This window comes from Pollicipes pollicipes, unplaced genomic scaffold, assembly GCF_011947565.3.
Source record: "Pollicipes pollicipes isolate AB1234 unplaced genomic scaffold, Ppol_2.1 Scaffold_7231;HRSCAF=8579_pilon_pilon_pilon, whole genome shotgun sequence".
Lineage (NCBI taxonomy): Eukaryota > Metazoa > Arthropoda > Thecostraca > Pollicipedomorpha > Pollicipedidae > Pollicipes > Pollicipes pollicipes.
The window spans coordinates 39595544-39614611 of NW_023597034.1; the positions used below are offsets into that span (position 1 = coordinate 39595544).

General features: G+C 58.5%; 2 protein-coding genes across 4 annotated transcripts in view; both read left to right on the plus strand.

The window, feature by feature from the left end:
* LOC119110436 (sulfotransferase 1C4) overlaps nt 1-19068 on the plus strand; it is a 63357-nt gene that overhangs the window by 22564 nt on the left and 21725 nt on the right. The window lies entirely within an intron of this gene.
* On the plus strand, nt 1954-17437 carry LOC119110432 (choline-phosphate cytidylyltransferase A). 3 transcript variants are annotated; one of them, XM_037234262.1, is made up of 10 exons: nt 1954-2039; nt 3263-3360; nt 12076-12184; nt 12865-12981; nt 13382-13533; nt 14352-14430; nt 15077-15219; nt 15625-15792; nt 16264-16376; nt 16857-17437. In XM_037234262.1, the coding sequence occupies exons 2-10, from the start codon at nt 3289-3291 to the stop codon at nt 16981-16983; spliced, it is 1080 nt and encodes a 359-aa protein (XP_037090157.1). In that variant the 5' UTR covers nt 1954-2039; nt 3263-3288; the 3' UTR covers nt 16984-17437. The 3 variants fall into 3 exon arrangements, with proteins under 3 accessions (XP_037090157.1, XP_037090158.1, XP_037090159.1); XM_037234263.1 differs by having other exon boundaries at nt 1954-2035; XM_037234264.1 differs by lacking the exons at nt 1954-2039; nt 3263-3360 and adding an exon at nt 7325-7425.

The following is a 19068-nucleotide window of genomic DNA, read 5'->3' on the forward strand; positions in this document are numbered from 1 at the left end:
CCAAGCTTCTGAATTCTATCGGTTTGGAAGGAGTTCGCTAAATCAACCAATCTATGGGCGCCGGTGATTTACGCCATGCGGTCGTTGAACGCCTAATTTCTGCAGTTTATTGACCTCGACATGCAAACAGAATTGATCTCACGATAGCTTATAGCTCCTGCTCTGGTTACAAGGTAAAAAGAGCAATGAAACAAAGAAAGAATAGGTCCGTTGTTGACAGGTAAGCTGTATCCGGAGATTTTTGGGGGTCACCACAAGAAGGGCTTTTGTCAACCCTGCATTCCCCATAGCACGGCTCTGGCTACGCCCCTGCCTACACACAAATCACATAAAGTCGTCTATATTTGAAAATGGGCAATTAAATGTCCGTCGGGCCAACCCATACCTAAGGCCAATCGATACCAATCCATAGCATACCATAGCATACCATACCATACGCAGCCTCCCGGATTTTTTTTTCTGGGGCGGTGTGGTGTAAAGGCAGATAATTCGGAAAGAGATACTGTTGCAGGTATCCAACACACGTTTTCACACCAATCAGTGGCAATGCTGATCCAGAAATACGCAACAAAGCAGCCATATGGTCAGTTCGCAGTCAGTCATGCGGGAGACGGCCGGGCCAGGGCAGTGGAAGGCCAGGGTCAGGGCCTCAGCAATCCAAAATGTTTGCCCGCTCCGGAATTTCGCCTCCTCAGGAAAGACAATGTTAATATGAACGAATGATCTTGGGAAGCTGGATAGCCTTATTTGCCGAATGACATAGATGAGACGAATAGGCAAGATTGTCAGCTCTAGATAGACAGCTCTAGATGCATATCTAGTATAGCAGCCATGACATTTGAATGAAGAGCGACAACAACCTCCATCTCTGCCCCTTTCCCCCGGTCATCGGGCCTGCTTTCCAGATAAAAGTTCCTGACGTACACTCTGAGCTTGGCCCCCACTTTTTGAAGTGTTTCTTCGCCTATAAGCCAAGACCGCCGATTTGCGGAGGAAGATAGATATATGACCAAGTTGTTCTTTGCTGTAAAATGCTATTTTTCTTGTAAATATTGGTGCTAATTGGTCCCATATGATCGAGGCATATGATGAGGCATATGATGCAAAGGAATGTATGTCGGGTTCGGGCATTTCCATGGTCTTGGACGCAACACAAGGTCACGATCTTCTAGGAAGGATAGAGTATAGACCATGGTATGGCTATGACCATGACCATGACCATATAGACCATGGCGTTCGATCGGTAATCACTTGTGAATATTTTCCTGCTGGCATATGGGGTTTTCTGCGGCAAGCTTGGTATTCTGGGCGCCTTTTATGACCTCTGACGTAACTTAAGGCCAACATATTCATTAACAACCATGGCGCGTCGATCACTAAGGTTTGTGCCGATCATATTCACAGGCTTGAAGCATGAGGCTGTCTGCAGACTATCTTCTGGCATTTTCCAGCGGTTTTGGTGAGCTTTTACATGACCAAAGCTCAGATTGTTTTGAAAAGGATATGCTATCAACCTGGTTTATCGATTGGTAAGAGTTTTGTGCCGATCAGTCCCGTGGGCTTGGAGCTTGGCATTTTCTAAAGCCAATCTGGATGGATTTGGAAATTTTTAATCGTCTTTGATCTAGCGTGAGGTTAGCATGTGCTGGAAAAGACAGCATATTTACTATGGACACTCGGTTGAACTTTTTGTGGTGATGCGTTCCATTGACCTGGGACATGGGTTGTCTGCAATCTAATTTTTCTAGTTTTTGACATTTTTAGGACATTTTTCTTAGTTTGTGGTCACTTTTTGTAAAAAGAATAAGTGACCGACTAAGTTGCGTGGATTTGTGATAACTTAGCGTTCATCAGTGTCATGGGCTTCGGGCATCATGTTGTCATCATGTCTTGTCTGTTGTTTAGTTCCCCCCCCCCCCCCCCCCGGTCTGGATCCTTGGCTGCCGACCAAAAGTCTCGGGAGGGCTTGGCGGGCGGGGCCGGGTGTTCGAGAGTACGTTGTTGGCGTGTTGCCTACGAGGAGGGAAGTGTTTGGGTAGGTGAGTAGTATTCGCAAGCAGTGTTCTTGGGACTGCTGATAAAAGAAGCATTTCCTATACAACCTTCGCAGGAGGAAGCGTCATTTAGCCTGTAGATGGCATCTACGCCGCAGATATGACGATGTATGACAAATGGCAACAAGGAGTCGGCTGCTTAGATGACCGGAGGCTACGCACGTGTGGGCGGTATGAATTGGCACTGTGAGGCGAGAGTGGTCTTACAACCATTCTCACATGGGAGAAGGAACCTAAATTTGTTGAAACTTGTGTGATGGGGGGGGGGGCTGATGGCTTCTCACCCCTGGCTTCTCAAATGTGTTTGTTGGCATGTGAAGCCCGCTTAATTTTAACACCAAAAAAGTAATAGGGGGATGGAAATCGAAATTGGGAAAGCACCTCAATTTTCATGGGAGTGAAGTGACAGGAATGCTACAAAAGAGTACAGGTAAACACACCTAGGACCATAACAATCACTAAATTGAGTAGGCTGACCTAGTCATCATCATATTGAATGATACGACATGTGTACCTGCCAATTTTATTTTGTGAACAGTTTTGTGTATGTAATATGCTGTTCTATAAGCATTGGTCAAGTAAGGCCTTCCTGCATAATTGCCATTCAAACCAAAGCTAGCCCTCCCAATTTGATAAAGCAAGGAACATGCCATATGTTGATCCACTCAGTTTGCTCTGGTGGTAAAACTAGTCTTAACAATGTCAAGTGAGTATCACTGAGACATGGGGTCCAAGGATGTAGCTGGTCATACTCTGTCAAGCATGTACCATGATGGGTTTGCCTGTTCAGGGCAAGGTAAGGTAATGGTTTATTTCAGATTTGAGGAACTTAAGCAGACAAAGCCAAATATTACCAAAGCCATAGATCATCATATGGCTATCACTTTTGTTGACTAACAAAACAATTCCTGGCCTAACCCATGGTGTGTAGATTGTGATGTGCTGAAGTACTAAATCAGCCCTCCTGAAAATAAAACAGGGATTTCAAGGCCCACCTTGTGACTTGGATGGTGGGGGTGGGCTCTTGAGCATTTCTCAGAAGCTTTCCCCCTGTAAATGTAAACAACCCACATTCCCCTTTTCATTTGATCACGTCTTATCAATTTGTGTCTTCTGCTGCAATAGCTTTAGATCACATGCACCGTTTGTTCCATGGAGCATGTTACACCACAAGCCTTATCCTGCACCCTATCTCTCTTCTTTTTCAGAGTGAGCCATAGGCACGCACCGGGACATGGCGACCGCCCCGGCCCGGAGGAAACGGGCGCGGGACGACTCTGGCCCTGACGAGCTGCAGCGACCACTGGTGAGGAGTCACGCCGTCCCTCAACAACCAACGGCGGTGGAGAACCTCACGCTGCCCAGCTGACAGGGGGGGTGGGGGACCTCGCGCTACCCAGCTCATTCCAGGGTGGGGACCTCAGCTCATTCCTGGGTGGGACCTCAGCTCATCCAGGAGTGGAGGACCTCGTGGTGCCCACCTGGGGTGGGGACCTCGCGCTACCCAGCTCATTCTGGGGTGGGGACCTCAGCATATTCTATAGTGGGGACCTCAGCTGATTCCTGGATGGGGACCTCAGCTCATCCCGGAGCAGAGGGCCTCGTGCTGCCCACCAGGGGTGGGGGACCTCGCGCTGCCCAGGGCAGTCAGGGTTGAGTGGTATCCTGCTCCTTCGAACTTAGTTGAAGGGAGAGGAGCAATGCTGAGGGGCTGCTTGGTGCTGTGGTTAAATTGCCTTGCAACACTGTGTTAGAGATAGCAGGGACGGGAACGTGATCTTGTCGCCAGCTTGCCACTGTATGATAACCAGGTAACACTAATTTTGTGAACAAAGGAGAGGTGCCTCTTGAAGCCTTTGGAGCTTTGGGGTAAAACAGAATGGCTGGTGGCTGCACATCAGCATTTTAATATGCATCCAGTAGGGTGTGCAGGATGTAAATATGAATTCATGATGCAAGAATCCTGGCTCTGGCGGCCCCTGCACGCAATTCGTTGGCACTAATCCGCTGCCCTTTGACGCGGAGCCCAGACGCCTGACCTGCCCAGCCAATTCATCAAGCCTGAGGCGCTTACATAATGGGTTGACAGGTTGGCTGATTTTGAGCAAGGGGAGAGGCAACAGGCACTAAGGCTCAAGCCAGGGTGTATAGCATGAAAAACTTGGCATCCCTGCCACCCAGCCGGCCTGGCAAAATATTGGAACGCTGCTGCACAAGCTATGGAGGGCATGTCAGCATCAGAAAGGGAAAACGCGTATCGAACGTAGGCTCGGCGTGGGTTCGAAACATAGGCTCATAGGTTGAAACGTTATGCACGACAGCATATATGTTTGGGGTCTGTCAAACCCTGGAATGTGTTTTCAGAGACAGTTATTTTCACTTGATCAAGAGCAGATCTTTCCTCGTACAATATTATACCGGTTTTAGTATTCAATCGTGTATTATGTTGCTGTGTCGCATGTACATGCATGCGTACTTTGCTTTTGTCATCAGTGTGCATGCAGCAACAGTGTTATGCATAAATCAATCTACGTGATCGTACACCGTACGAGCTGTGTGTCGGTCAGTTCCGTAATTAACTGTGTTAAACATTTTGCCATCTGGGTGTGACTGGGTGGCGCCGGATTTCATTGTCATGTAAGAATGTCATGTGGCGTCGCTTGAGCAAATACATAGCACAATTTATCGATGCGTGGAGCACACAGTTTGCTCTATCGGTATCTTCTAGTACTAGATCGTGGTAGTGCTTACTATGCCAGAAAAAATGTCAACTTTCCCAGCGCTGTGTCAGCATGGTCTGAGTTGACGTGACATACCGTACACGTCTTGCCACTGGCGTCGTCATGCGGCACGTGGGGTCTGAACGAGGAGTGTCGTGCGGAGGCGGGGGATCAGGCCCCCCAGCTGTCGGGTGTTCTGCGGGCTCGCACAGTCGCCATGTGCTCGGCCCCGGTGAGCTGACGACCTCGGCCGATAAGCGCGCTCGCGACTGACCTCGGGCGCCGGGGCGGGGCCTGCCGCCGACGACAGCGCCCGCCCGCCGCACCGCCGACGCCCCGGAGCGTGGCGCGGCGCCGGATCAGAGGCCGGCGCCGACCTTTGGCCGCGCGCCGACCGACGATCGAGAGGTGGCCAGCGGCTGAACCACCGGCCCGTCCAGTTTATGTAATGGTGCGGGATGCCTGCGTGGTGGAGACTCTGGCCGCCCAGCTGACCGGAGCTGGTGGAGGACGGCCGGCAGTGTCCAAAGGTCGAGCTGGGTACGGCTCCACCCAGAGCTGGAACGCTGGCGGCAGCTGCGGGTGGTTCCGTAGCATCTGAGGTCAACGTTCTCCGCGCGAGCTCCACGAAAGTAGTAAACTGGCCTTCGTTGATAGCCTTTGGTCACGCAATGGGTGAACACTTTTCCTTCAACAAGAACTTGGAGAGTGTCCCCGACCGCTTTGAGTCATTGTTACCAGGATGGTTGCGGACAGTTGGTGAAGGTCTTCAGCAGGCTAGCGTTGTTGCGGACGGCGAGCCATTGGTCGAGAGGTATCCGCAGACAATTTGTTATCGTGTCTGAAGGGATATATTTTACATACCTTTGAATCAGAAATCAGCCATGTTTAATTCGGAACGTTAATGGGGATTAGTCAACGTTGGGCATATGAGTTGCAGACGGTGGAAAATTTTCTGAGAATAAGTAACGTTACGCGTTACATTTATGTACACAGTTACGCTCACGAGGTTTTATTTAAACCCCAAATCTTCGGCCAGTTCACTCTCTAGCCATGTCGAGCTCTGCTGCCTTATACAGTGGCACCGTCGCGTACGCCACTGTCTTCGGCGACGAAAGAGAAAGGTGGCAATAGTCGCCCTTTGTTTTCTTCAGTGTAGCACTGCTGCGTTGGTCGTGCTGGTCTGGCACGAAACATCGGTGCCGGCATCGAGGTGATGCCGGCCCGGACTGACAGACAGGGAAACGCGTCCAGAGAGGGACGGACCACGAAGATCAAGGAACACTGCGCTATCAGGTGGCACAATGTGCATTATCATCGACATGGCTCGGTTCGACTACATCACTTGACGGTAGCAAACATCTGCCTAGTTATGGTAGTCAATATGCCATTAGCGGCCAAACAATGGCCACACTAGCAACCGTTCTGTGGTAGGCACATCACTCATCATTTCCCAACATTAACAGGGCAGCGAAGCTATGGCGACACACACAGTTCTCACGCGGCACACAATGTCACACGCACAACAACGGCACTCGTTGGCGCCACCTATTGGTGACCCACGCGGCGAGGTGTTGACCTCGTGCCGCTACAGCACTTCCCTTCGTATTGACATACAGTGGTCTGCTTCTAGGGGTGGTGGTGCTGTTAGTGGTCGTGGGGGGGTGGGGGTGGGGGTGGGGGTGGGGGTGGGGGTGGGGTTGGGGTTGGGGGGGTGGGGGTGGGGGTGGGGGCGGGGGCGGGGTGGGGTTGGGGTTGGGGGTGGGGGTGGGGAAGGGAACGCGGCATGCAAAGTTGCAGGAAATACGCGAGCTTCCGAAAAATCAGATGCTTTGGTAATGGAGCATGATGGCCTACACATCACATCTAACCAATGGGCCCGCCGTGAAAATATATCAACACCAACGAGAAACTACCCGAAAAAACGAATGAACTAAGGCTGAAGACGAACTTGTCTCTGTATGTAAGAAACTGGGCGAATAGAAAAGCTCGTACGTTACTTTTTGTAGAACGAGTCGAAAATTCCGAGCACGAAGAACTCTTGAAACCCAGCACATCCTGAACAGCCACTTTGTGCTTGGTCGCAGCGAACTGAAGCACTACTGCAGTTGCAGCGCCACGGACGTGTACTATTGCTGTCTTAGAGCACGTGTTACGGCCGGCATCTGGCGAATTATTACAGCATAAAAGGAAACACCTGGCAGAAGCAGGATACGGAATGGATTGGCAGTCACAGCTTTATACTCACTGAACTGACAACAACAAAAAAAAAACAGTTTGTCAGCGGTCCCAATCCGTAAAGTTTCCGCTCTCAAATCGGTTCGCAAGCCTCGGGCGGCCACCGAGCGCGCCGCTGTACACGTCCGTACAGCAGGCGGTGCCGGGGCCTGCTGTCTGTCGGCCGGCTACCGGGCAGGCGCGGCGGGCGGCGGAGCAGGCACACCTGTGGCGCCCGGTCGGCGCGCTATCACGGCGGCGGCCGGGCGGGCGCCGCCGCCGGGCCCGCGCACTCGTGCCGTGGGTGGCTCGCCGGTCGGACGCACGCGCACGCGCACGCGCACGCACGCACTCACGCAAGCGCGCCCAGCGGTGCCGCCGCCATGGCCAACCTCTTCAGGCAGCTGTCGTTCGGCAGCTACGGACCGCAGCCGGTGAGTGACGGGGCACCGGGGGCCGGTCAGTCAGGCGTCTGTGCTGCCGGTCAGTTGGGCGTCTCTGCTGCCGGTCAGTCAGGCGTCTCTGCCGCCGATCAGTCAGGCGTCTGCCGGCGGTCGGTCAGGCGTCTCTGCCGCCGGTCAGTCAGGCGTCTCAGCCGCCGGTCAGACGGCCGGATCAACTGCCGGTCAGTCAGGCGTCTCAGCCGGCGGTCGGTCAGGCGTCTCTGCCGCCGGTCGGTAAGGCGTTTCTGCCGCCGGTCAGTCAGGCGTCTCTGCCGCCGGTCAGTCAGGCGTCTCTGCCGCCGGTCAGCCAGGCGTTTCTGCCGCTGGTCAGTCGGGTGTCTCGGCCGTTGGTCAGTCAGGCGTCTCTGCCGCCGGTGGGTCAGTGGGTCTCGGCCGCCGGTCGGTCAGGGGCCCGCCACACCCAGTACGTCACGCCCTTTTGTTAGCTGACCAGCCGTCCGATGATGGCCGTCAGCCAAGCGTAGCCTTATCGCCAAACAACCACCAGCCTGCCCTGGCGGCAGGCAGGTTCCACTGACAGGCGTGACCACGGTCAGGCAGTCAGCCTGATGTCTCCAGTGGGGAGATGGCAACTCTGCCGTTCCGGTCCTGCGCCGGTCGGCTCTCAGGTCATCCATTCTTGCGACGGTCACTTCTCTGGTCATCCAGGGCTCCTCCGGTCACTTATCGGGTCATCCAGAGCCCCGCCGGTCTTTTATGGAGTCATCCGAGGCCCCGCCGGTCACGTCTTGGATCATCCATTGTCCCGCCGGACACCTTTCAGGTCATCCAGGGCGCCGTCGGACACCTCTGTGGTCATTCAGGGCCCCGTCGGTCACCTCCCAGGTCTTTCACTCTTGCGCCGGTCACTTGTTGGGTCATCCATGGTCCTGCCTCGGTCACTTCTCGCGTCACTCAGGGCCGCCGCTTCAGTTCCTTCTGGGGTCATTCAGTGTTATGCCAGCCTGTTTCTTGGTCGTCCAATCCCATTCCGGATATTTATCGTGTCATGCCGTCCGTCCCCGATCTGCTTTCGGATCGTTCAGTCTCAGGCGGGATAGTTCTCATGTCATTCAGACCTTTGTTGGCTAGTTATTAGACCATTCAGTGCACTTCCAGACCGTTTAGTTTGCTCGCCTGTCTTTTGTTGGTGTACGGTCCGGAGAACTTGTAAGAAGTGGACGATGTCGAAAAAGGTTTTCCAACCAAATTTTGTTTTAGAGGACGGAAGTTCGGCAGCCTTCAAGTAGTTTAAATGATAAAAACACTTACTATACACTGGTGTTAACAATATGCTTGGTGTTTTCGTTGTCGTTTTTGTTGTTTTTTGTGCTGTTGCAACGTTTCGATAACATGAGCCTCATATTGGAGAGTACATGGAATGGAAGCGGTCGAAGCCTCGGCGAGGAGACACAAAGCTCGACCCGTACCAAATCTACGTTCGGACGGTGGGGAGTCCTCGTCTGGCGACCCAACAGTGGTGGGATCGGGACGCGCCACCGGTCGTGCTCCTCGTCTGGCGACCCAACAGCGGTAGGATCGGGACGCGCCACCGATCGTGTTCCTCGTCTGGCGACCCAACAGTGGTGGGATCGGGACGCGCCACCGGTCGTGCTCCTCGTCTGGCGACCCAACAGCGGTGGGATCGGGACGCGCCACCGGCCGTGTTCCGGCGCACGGGCCGCGACTGGTGGCACAGATGCCCGCGACGGTTCCCACAGCGGTCGACAACTGCATATTGCGTTGAGTGGCGGCCGCCGGTCGGTTGCTATGTCGTTACTTTTGATGACTGCGCGTGCCGTCTGGGCTGCGGGTCGTAATGGGTGCTCTGACGTGTCTGTTGGGGTCTGTTGCGGCAGGCGAACGTGTTTTGCGATGACTTTTCGCGGCTGTTTCAACCGCAAGACGTGGCACTTTTCGACAAAGTTTGCGCACAGACGTGCTGTCGGAACCGTTGAGCATATGCTTCGAGTCCTCGGAGCGTTTTTTCATGAATACGGCTGTGGTTATATAATTGCACACAGCATCTACTGGTACGAAGCGGAGGGAGAGGTGGGGTGTGGCTTGTGTAAGCTGTGTTGGCGCGCTCTGTGATACGCTATGCCATGTGCCCTCCGGCTTCTCCTGCTCCTCCGCTTACCAACCGCAGCGCTGTCAGCCGCTCCGGGCCATCACATCCCGCGATCCCGGAGGCCATCACATTCCGCGATCCCGGAGGCCATCACATCCCGCGATCCCGGAGGCCATCACATCCCGCGATCCCGGAGGCCATCACATCCCGCGATCCCGGAGGCCATCACATCCCGCGATCTCGGAGGCCGTCACATCCCGCGATCCCGGAGGCCCTCCTACGCCAGAGTTGCCAGCTGAGCGGCCGCCTGAGCCTGCCTGTGTGTCACGGACACTGGGCAGGCAGAGCGGAGAGACTCCTTCACCTCTCAGCAGGGCTGACCCGACCCCGAGTCAGAGCGAGATCCCCCGCCGACTGACCTCTGACCGGGATCCTGGTATTGAGACCCCCCGCCGACGGGCCTCTGACCGGGATCATGGTATTGAGCCCCCGCCGACGGGCCTCGGACCGGGGCCACGGTATTGAAATCCCCGCCGACGGGCCTCTGACCGGGATCACGGTATTGAGATCCCCCGCTGACTGGCCTCTGACCAGTCAGCGGGGGGTCTCACGCACGCACGCTTATCTGCGCCATCAATTGTCTCGGGCCCACTATGGCATGCCCCTGACATTTATCTCGTCGGCAAGGTAACAAGATGACGCCTTCTGTTCAACCATGTTTGCGCGGTGGCTCTGACACTGATCTCCAGAGCAAGACGCGTGCGGGTCGTACGCCTTTTTCGATGCCACAAGTCCCATCTGGAGCACAATTCGGCGACGGCCAGGGTCTCGGCCCCGGGCTCACTGTCATGCGGAGTGGTGAGCGGCGCAGCGAGACCCCGCTGGTGCCGCGTGCTCCAGAGCGGAGGGTCCATCGGGCGGTGGGCGGCGCGGCGGGACCCCGCTGGTGCCGCGTGCTCTAGAGCGGAGGGTCCATCGGGCGGTGGGCGGCGCGTTGTGACCCCGCTGGTGCCGCGTGCTCCAGAGCGGGGGGTCCATCGGGCGGTGGGCGGCGCGGCGGGACCCCGCTGGTGCCGCGTGCTCCAGAGCAGAGGGTCCATCGAGCGATGGGCGGCGCGTCGTGACCCCGCTGGTACCGCGTGCTCCAGAGCGGAGGGTTCATTGGAGCGGTGGGCGGCGCGGCGGGACCCCGCTGGTGCCGCGTGCTCCGGAGCGGAGGGTCCATCGGGGCGGTGGGCGGGCGGCGGGACCCCGCTGGTGCCGCGTGCTCCAGAGCGGAGGATCCATCGGGGCGGTGGGCGGCGTGGTGAGACTCCGCTGGTGCGGCGTACTCCAGGGGCGGAGAGTCCATCGGAGCATCTGTGCTGACGGGTGCCGTCGGCCGATAAGGCGACTCTGGGTCGGGACTTTGGCCGCGCGCCGGCCGAGCACGCCCACCGGGCGCCGTATCGTCACCCCGACCCGGGCCGCGGTCCGCCCGACCCCGGCCCGTCGCGGGTCGGAGGTCATCGGGCGGGCTCGGCCACCCGGCGCTCCGCGGCTGCCCTGACGGCCGCCGTTTGACGGCCGAGTCGTAAACAGGGCGTCGATGAAAACACGGTCGAACAGATGACCTGCCAGGGGTGAGGGTGCCGTGGCGGCGGGGGCGGTGAGCCGTCCGAGTGCTGCGACGGTAGGCTGCCTGTGATGCGCTCTCAACGCTTGCGGTTAGCGATGTCAAACTGACGCTGTCTAACGCGTTCAGCGCACGAGTTGCGTGCACCGGCGCACCGTGTGCCGTAGTACCACTACGTTAGTGCTTGGCCCTGCCGTCCTGTATCCAGCGGTGCTGTCTCTGCCCCGCGTGGGAAGCGCGTTTGAACGGCCTATGGCGACCCCCTGGAATGGTTTATGGTGTCCGGTTGTGACAGTGTACGGCATCCCACCGCAGCAGTGCTGCAGTTACTGCCCAAGGCAGGCAAGAAAGACTTTGAACTCCTCGTTTTACGGGATTAAGAGTTCGGAAGCCTTATGCTCACGGTTGTCGACCTTCAAGATGTCATTGGTATTAGGTACACAATATTATCAGGCAAACACTCGTGGTATTGACAAAGCTGATTTCATGGTGTCATAGTAGAAATTGGACAACCGTCGGTATAAAATCCCTGCACTCTAATTTGCAATGATTATATGATTATGACAATAATGCACCACCTTCTTCACCCTCGGCAGTTGACCGCGTCTCATAATATCATTGCCCTGCACCACTGCGGACCAGTGTGCTGTGTCCCACTGGAGCCGTGTGCCGTATCTCCCGCAGTCCGTGTGCCGTGTCTCCCGCAGTCCGTGTGGTGTGTCTCGGAGTCCATGTGCCATGTCTCTCTCAGTCCGTGTGCCCTGTCACTCGGAGTCTGTGTGCCCTGTCTCGGAGTCCGTGTGCTGTGTCTCTCGGAGTCCGTGTGCCGTGTCTCTCGCAGTCCGTTCGGCGTGTCTCTCGCAGTCCGTGTGGCGTGTCTCGGAGTCCGTGTGCGGTGTCTCTCGGAGTCCGTGCGCCGGCGCCGCCGTCTCAGCAGCGCTGACTCCGCCGGCAGGGTCTGCGGGCGGAGGCGCCATTCAGCGATGAGCCGGACGCCGACCACGCGCGCGCCATGTGCGACTACTCGCAGAAGATCACACTGGAGCAGGCGCGCGCCGGCACTGGTGAGACGCCGGCCGGCGCGCTCCGCCGTGCCTGCCGCCGTACCTGCCGTACGCAGCCTCCGGCCTTCGGAGCACCCGTCATCCAGTCAATGTGGTGGAACTTTTCGATGATTTTGCTGTTAGCGATGCGTGTGACTGTGCAGCCATCGGCGTCGCGCCACGACCGCTCAGCCGGCCGTCAAGACGGCGCCGCCGCCAAGGATTGGACGCGGTTTAAGCTGCACCATCATGACTCTGATGTTCTGTGCTCCTTGCTTGTTTGCCCTTGTCCTCGATTCGGATGTTCTGTGCGCGAGTCTTCCTTCTTTGCTTCTCTTGCGAAATATTACATGAAATGAAGTTAAGAGCCGCAGCGTAACGTACTCGCTATCGGCACTCCTCAAGTTTTGACTGTGTATGTCTAGTATGTATGTATGACTAGCGTATGTGCGCACTGAACAACAGGATATGAGAAAGCCAAGGCAACCAACGACCTTGTACCCTGGGCTTGATGCTGTGCTCACTCAAGCTTGTCAAATCCGCCAACCCTGCTGCCGCTATGGCGTTGCTTGACCCATAACCATGAATGCCTACCCCCTGCTGCGCACCTGCAGCGTCGCAGCAGTGTCCGATACGGGTACCGTGCCGCGCCCCGTCCCCGCCTCTGCTGGTCTCACCGAACCCGTGCGTCTTGCCGACAGCGCCGCGGCTGGTGCGGGTGTACGCCGACGGCATCTACGACGTGTTTCACATGGGCCACGCTCGCCAGCTGAAACAGGCCAAGAACGTGTTCCCCAACGTGTACCTGCTGGTCGGAGGTGGGTGGCAGCGGCCTGTCCAGCCAGCGCTGGGCCAGGCGGGGCGCGGCGCGCCGTGCGGCTGGTCGCCGGAGCCCGTCCGGTCCGATCATGGGCACCACCAGTGCCGTCAAAGACGGACGCAGTCGGCGCCGTATCCCCGCTCCGCGCTGTCCGGCGATGGCTGACTAATGTTTTGCCATTCGTGTATTGCTGTACGTGTGACGTGCAGCTGTATCGGCATCTCTGTAGAGCGAATATCTCACCAGAACTTTTGAACACGACTTTTACTCAGGCGCTTCAACGTCAAGCAATAACCAACGTGTATCCCCGCCCGCCTCAGTCAGCCCGCCGTTCCGCAGTGCCCTGTGTGTCCCACTGACCCGTGTGTGATCCGGGGTTGTGTGACCGCCGTCGGCAGTGTGCAGCGACAAGCTGACGCACGCGCGCAAGGGCAAGACGGTGATGACGGACACAGAGCGGTACGAGTCGGTCCGCCACTGCCGCTACGTGGATGAGCTGGTGCGCGACGCCCCCTGGGAGGTGGACGACGCCTTCCTGGCCAAGCACAAGGTCGGTGGGTGCGCCGGCGGTCCGAGGTCCGGGGTCCGCGGCTCGCGGCGGGGGAGGGGGCGCTGGGGACGAGAGCAGACTGCGGAGGTTTTTGTGGCGGAGCGTCAGTGTGGGGTTCGGGTCCGCGGCTCGGCGGCGAGGGTACTCGGGACGGGAGCTGGGTTGAGGGGATGGTCTCTGGTCGGTGGGTGGGACGGCGGTCCAGGGTCCTTGGCTTGGCGTTGGGGGGGGGGGAGGGGGTGCTGGGGACGAGAGCAAACTGTGGGGGTCTCCGTGTTGGAGCGGTGGTCCGGTGTTCGGGTCCGAGGTTTGTCGGGAGTGCCGGGGACGGGAGCCGGGCTGCGGGGCGGTCTCTGATCGGCGGGGACCCACCTGTGTAGACGGCAGGGGCGGGCCCAGTCCGGCCAGAGCCGTCGGTCGGCTCCGAGCTGCCTTGCTTCGCTCGCGGTGAAGGGCGCGCGCCAGCCGGGGCTCTGCTAGAGCGGGGTGTGCTCGTGCGTGCAGGGGAGCACCGCCGCGGGACTGTGAGACAGGCCAAGGCCGGGGCTCTCGGCTCCGCATAGTGCGGGTGACGCTGACGAAGCCTGCCTCACTCATCCAGTGTCGTCACGCGGACGTTTCGCTTGTTGAGTGTCTCCACGGCTCTGTGGCTCAGGCTGGGGAGTCACAACACTGCAGCTGTGTTTGGCTGAGTCGCACTTAACCAAGAACGCGAAGTCCATCTCGACCATCTGACTGAGCTGGGCTGTTTACATGTCACGCACGCAATGTCGGCGGCTGCACCCAGCGCCTGCACCATCTCTTCTCTGCGTTCCCAGATTGACTTTATCGCCCACGACGACTACCCGTACACCACCGGCTCCGGAGTCGACGTGTACGCCCGGCTCAAAGAAAGAGGTGACGTCCGCACGTCGCAATGGATGCTTCCCATCAAATGTTTGCCAGCCTTGTCGCCCGCGGACAGTCAGGCGTGGTGGTGGCCGAATTGTCCGCTGTGCAGGCGTTCTGCACACCCCCATCCCGAATAATGTGCGTGTGTGTGCGTGTGTGTGTTTGTGGACTCCGGAGCCGACGGATGTATGCCACGTGCAATCGCAGTTCGCTATCGTGCGGGAAAACTGGTGCGACCTTGCGGCGGGATCATAGGTCAATTGCGGTGGACTTGTTGATTAAGTGGGTGTTATCATGGGTGCACAGCTCGTGATCGGTGCTGAAACTGATGCACCCGCCGAGCAGTCGCAGGTCACAAAGGTCACCCTGGTGGCATTGTGAGCTGACATCTTGCACACGCGCCTGCTCCGGGCCGGTCCATCGACTGTTGGTGTCGGCCTAATGACGGCGACGGTGGCGCCACCTGTACAGACTGTCGGTGGCCCCTTGCGAGCGTACGGTCAGCTTCCGGTTAGCCTGCAGCACTGCTGTGGACATGAGCATCAACATAGCTCACGCTGATTTCAAAAAAGGTCTGTTGGGATCCCAAAACTCAGCCGGCAGCGGGTCTCGAACCCACAACCTATGCATCACGAGCTGGGCGCGCCGCCAGGCATGTTCGTGGCCACGCAGCGGACGGACGGCGTCTCCACCTCCGACATCGTCTCCCGCATCGTCAAGGACTACGACGTGTACGTGCGGCGGAACCTGGCGCGAGGATACTCGGCCAAGGATCTCAACGTCTCCTTCATTAGCGTGAGTGGTGGTCCGGCAGGCGAGTGGCGCCCAGCCCTCGCCAGGGGCGTGCCGGGGCTGCGCATGCGACAGAGCGCACCTGATGGCGTTTAGTTAGTCGGCCCTCGCCGAGCTCCCGGCGCACGGGACCTCGGAAAATACGTCAGATGTCGGTCAGCAGCAAACGGCAAATGGAGAGGGCCGAGTCAAACGTAATTGCCATGAAGGACAGACCAGCAGAGGAACTGGTGCGTTTAAGTGCGTGTGAAACCCAGCACAGTCTGGCGTCGTTGTTCGCAGTGTGCGCCTGGTCCGACGGGCTGCCTGTCAGCGCACGTGCCGCTATGTTGGGGCGCAACGGGGACAGTCCGCTGCCTACCACGCGATGCGGCGTGTGCGTCTCACGTGCGGTGTGCGGTCCGGCAGGAGAAGAAGTTCCGGATCCAGAACAAGATGGACGAGCTGAAGGACCGCGGGAAGAAGGCCATCGCCGACATCTCGGACAAGCGGGCCGAGTTCATCCAGAAGTGGGAGGACCGCAGCCGGGAGTTCATCGACACCTTCCTCATGATGTTCGGCAGGGACGGCAGGATCGTGAGTGGGATATGTCGAGGACACCCGCTGGCGCGTCACCGGCGGAGGGAGATTAAATATATGATGGGATTTTGTGCAGAGCAACTGCCTAGTCCAGGAAGTTGTTCTGTGCAAGTGGAGAGAGGTGACGAGTGCTGCGGGAAAGTCTGTTGAGAATTGGGAGCGGTAACATGCTTCCATGCGGGCCAAACCAAACCAGACCATTCCCTGCCTTCTGCGTGAACATTTTGCACAGCGGAAGGGGACACCACTTACAATCTAAAATAGACTGCTAGGATCACACTGCTGGAACATCTTGAGTATGGCAACCCGTGTTCAGAGCGCCCTGCGCTGTACCACGTATGTACTGCGTTCGCCAAGTTGGCCGTTCTCTTCAGCGATCTCGGCACGTTTGTGAGTGTGTGGGCGCGTCACGCGTGGCCTGCGAGGCTGCTGAGTATCCTTCTCACGCGCTGCCTGGCCGCCCCGCAGAACAAGATGCTGACCGACTCGGCCGGCATGGTGAAGACGGCGCTGTCGCCACCCTCGTCGCCTACGCCGTCCTCCTCCAGCGAGGTGGACCCGCTGGGCGACGGCCTGCACAGGTGAGGGCGGCGCGCGCCGACCAGCGCTCGGGCTCACGCGGCGCGCCCGGCGCCGAGCCCACTAGCGGGCGGGCGGAACGGGGCGGCGGCGGGAGGGTGGGACCGCCGCCGCCGCCCACGGCCGGGGCGGGCGCTGGAGTCGGCGCTGCTGTTGACCGCGGGCGGGTGGCAGCAGCGGCGCTCTCCTGACGGCTGGAGACGGCTCGGCCGCGGACCGGCTGACCCAGCGGAGGATGGCAGCCGGGGCGGAGTCCGGCTGCCATCCTCCCCTTGTCTCGGACGGTGCGTCATCGGCTCTCCGTCCTGTGGTGACCTAAACCGGCGTGGCTCGGCTCCCGGGCCGTGACGAACGTGCGCGCCCGGTTGTTCCGGTGCCACCCTGGTGCGGGGTGTTCGTGTTCCACGCCCCTGCTGACCGTCACTGATCCGTCGCCCCGCCTGTTGACCTGACCTGGCCCGCCCTCCGCCGTGTGTCGGCAGTCCTCCGGCCAAGGTGCGCCGGCTCCGCTCGTCGGACATGAACCATCGGTCTGCCACGGCCATCTCCGGCGAGTACTCGGACGACGACGAGGAGGAGGACGCCGATCTGGCCGGCGACCATCACTAAAGCAGCCGCAGCCTGCCACTATAGTGGCCGTCGGCCACCACTAGAGCGGCTGCCGACCATCACTAGAGCGGCCGACGGACACAGCTCACGGACGGGACCGGCGGACTCCAGCCGACGGAGTCGGATTCGGGCGGGTCGGAGCGGACGAGAGCAGGCAGCAGACATGGATGGGCATTTGCCGCCGTACGGTGGGGACGTGGCTCTTCCGCTGTCTGCGGACGTGACGACGGCGTCGGTGGGCCCCGGCGCCTGGCCAGACGCGGCACGAGCCCGGGAGCGGAGGCCCTCCCCGGCGAGGCGCACGTCGACACGTGACTCCTCGCGGAGAGCGGGCGCCTCGGGGCGAGCGGACCGAGGTCGGCCCGGCGTCGCGCGCGCAGAGTGACGTCACGCCGCAGCGCCGCGGGGCACAGCAGCCGCGCGGCAGGAACGCGGCGACGGGGACTCCGCGGCGCAATAACTGGAGCAGAGCGGGGGGGGGGGGGGGGGCACAGATGGCTTGGACTCGGCGGAGGTTGACCCTGGGTCGGCGGGCCGTGCGGCCGCGGCGGCCCGCCCGTGGGGCTCGAGGTCGGCATGGTCGCTGCGATGTACAACGAACCGAGCGCCGGTGTGGCGTGCGCTCCACCTCGACGGGAAGGGCGCTGATGGAGGATGTGGCGTTGCCATTAATCTTTTATGGTTTGATCGAACCGTGTGGTCGCGATTATGCATGTAAACCTCGCAGAGACGGTTTTTTAGCTTTGCTGGTGTGGTGACGCCATGCAACGGCGAACTCTGGTGCTCGTAGGTTTTGTGGGTTGTGTGGAGTTATTCTCGCATTCGTCAACGCTTCATAACCGTCTGATACGACACCGCAAACCTTGAGGGCCTTCCGACATCTGAATGTTGAATTTGCTCAAATAAGTCCATATTATGCAAGTTTTAGCCCGTTGACTTTGTGATGGAGCCGTCGGATTGTTGGATTGCGTTACGTCGGACCCGCTTAGTGGAGTTGGTGGAAAAGTAAGACAGATGAATCAAGTATTAACCGTAGCATAGCAGATGGCCACCAAAGACAGCCCCACCGAGCCTTCGGGACCTTAAGCGTAGCGTGCGTTAGAGGTCGCCCCGTGCTGGGTTCGTTAGCTTGTAGCGTCCGGTTACCCTTGCTGTTCCCATCGCACACTTAACTTCCCTGTAGCCGCCTCGATCGTTTATTTATTTACGTTACATCCTGCCGCCGGATGCATATATGCAATACACCGTATGCGATGGCTGATGTGGCGGCGCGGCCGCCTCAGGGACAGGCCGGGTGACCAGTCGCGCCAGGTGCGCGGACTCGACCAGCGGGCGGGGTGGCGCCCTCAGCAGCTCAGCTCAGCTCAGCCCGGCTCAGCGGCCCAGCCCCGCCGGCCACGCGCGGGGCCAGGCAGAGGACAGCGGCCTCGCGCGACGCAGCTCACATCTAGTACCGCCCTTCCTGGCAGTCTCACGCTGTCCAGTGACGGGCAGCTTTCGGTTGCTCTAAATCGCCAGTCTATTCATGAAAACGGTGTGGACATTAGCAGTGCAGGTGCATACGGCTGAGAGACAATACTGGTGCGAAGACCTCGCTTGAAAGCTGACATCACCAGCTACTCGAAACGCCGCTGGTCGTGAAGACCACGGAACACTTTGGCTAGGGTAACCTGAAACACTAGGGCTAGTGGATGCACCCCCAGTCGCGTGGTACTACGGCAGATCCGTCGGCATTTGTTCCGCGACCCCAAACATAGCAATCACCGACCACCGGTCTCTGGGCGCCAACTGATCCGACCAGAACACGTCAACAGACACTCGCAGATGGACACAAACGCGGTCGGTGGGCGCAGTCAATAAGTAATCGAAGGAAGCACTAGACTAGGGCACGTCTAACCCTCACAAGCCAATACACGCGGACACACCCCAAGCATAGTCACGTGGCTGTGCAGGTGGAGAGGGGATTGCAGCTGCCGAAACAGACACCCACCATGCGAACCATATGTATAAAACTGTAGTACCGCGCATAAATATAAAGTAATCCGCAGCACTACCCGGCGTACCATAAATAATTTAACAACTCTA

Bases quoted from the DNA above. Each gene is read 5' to 3' on its own strand.
- LOC119110432 (XM_037234262.1), top strand. From the start codon at position 3,289: ATGGCGACCGCCCCGGCCCGGAGGAAACGGGCGCGGGACGACTCTGGC. The intron at 12,185-12,864 runs GTGAGACGCCGG...TCTTGCCGACAG, and splicing joins GCAGGCGCGCGCCGGCACTG to CGCCGCGGCTGGTGCGGGTG. The intron at 13,534-14,351 runs GTCGGTGGGTGC...CTGCGTTCCCAG, and splicing joins CCTTCCTGGCCAAGCACAAG to ATTGACTTTATCGCCCACGA.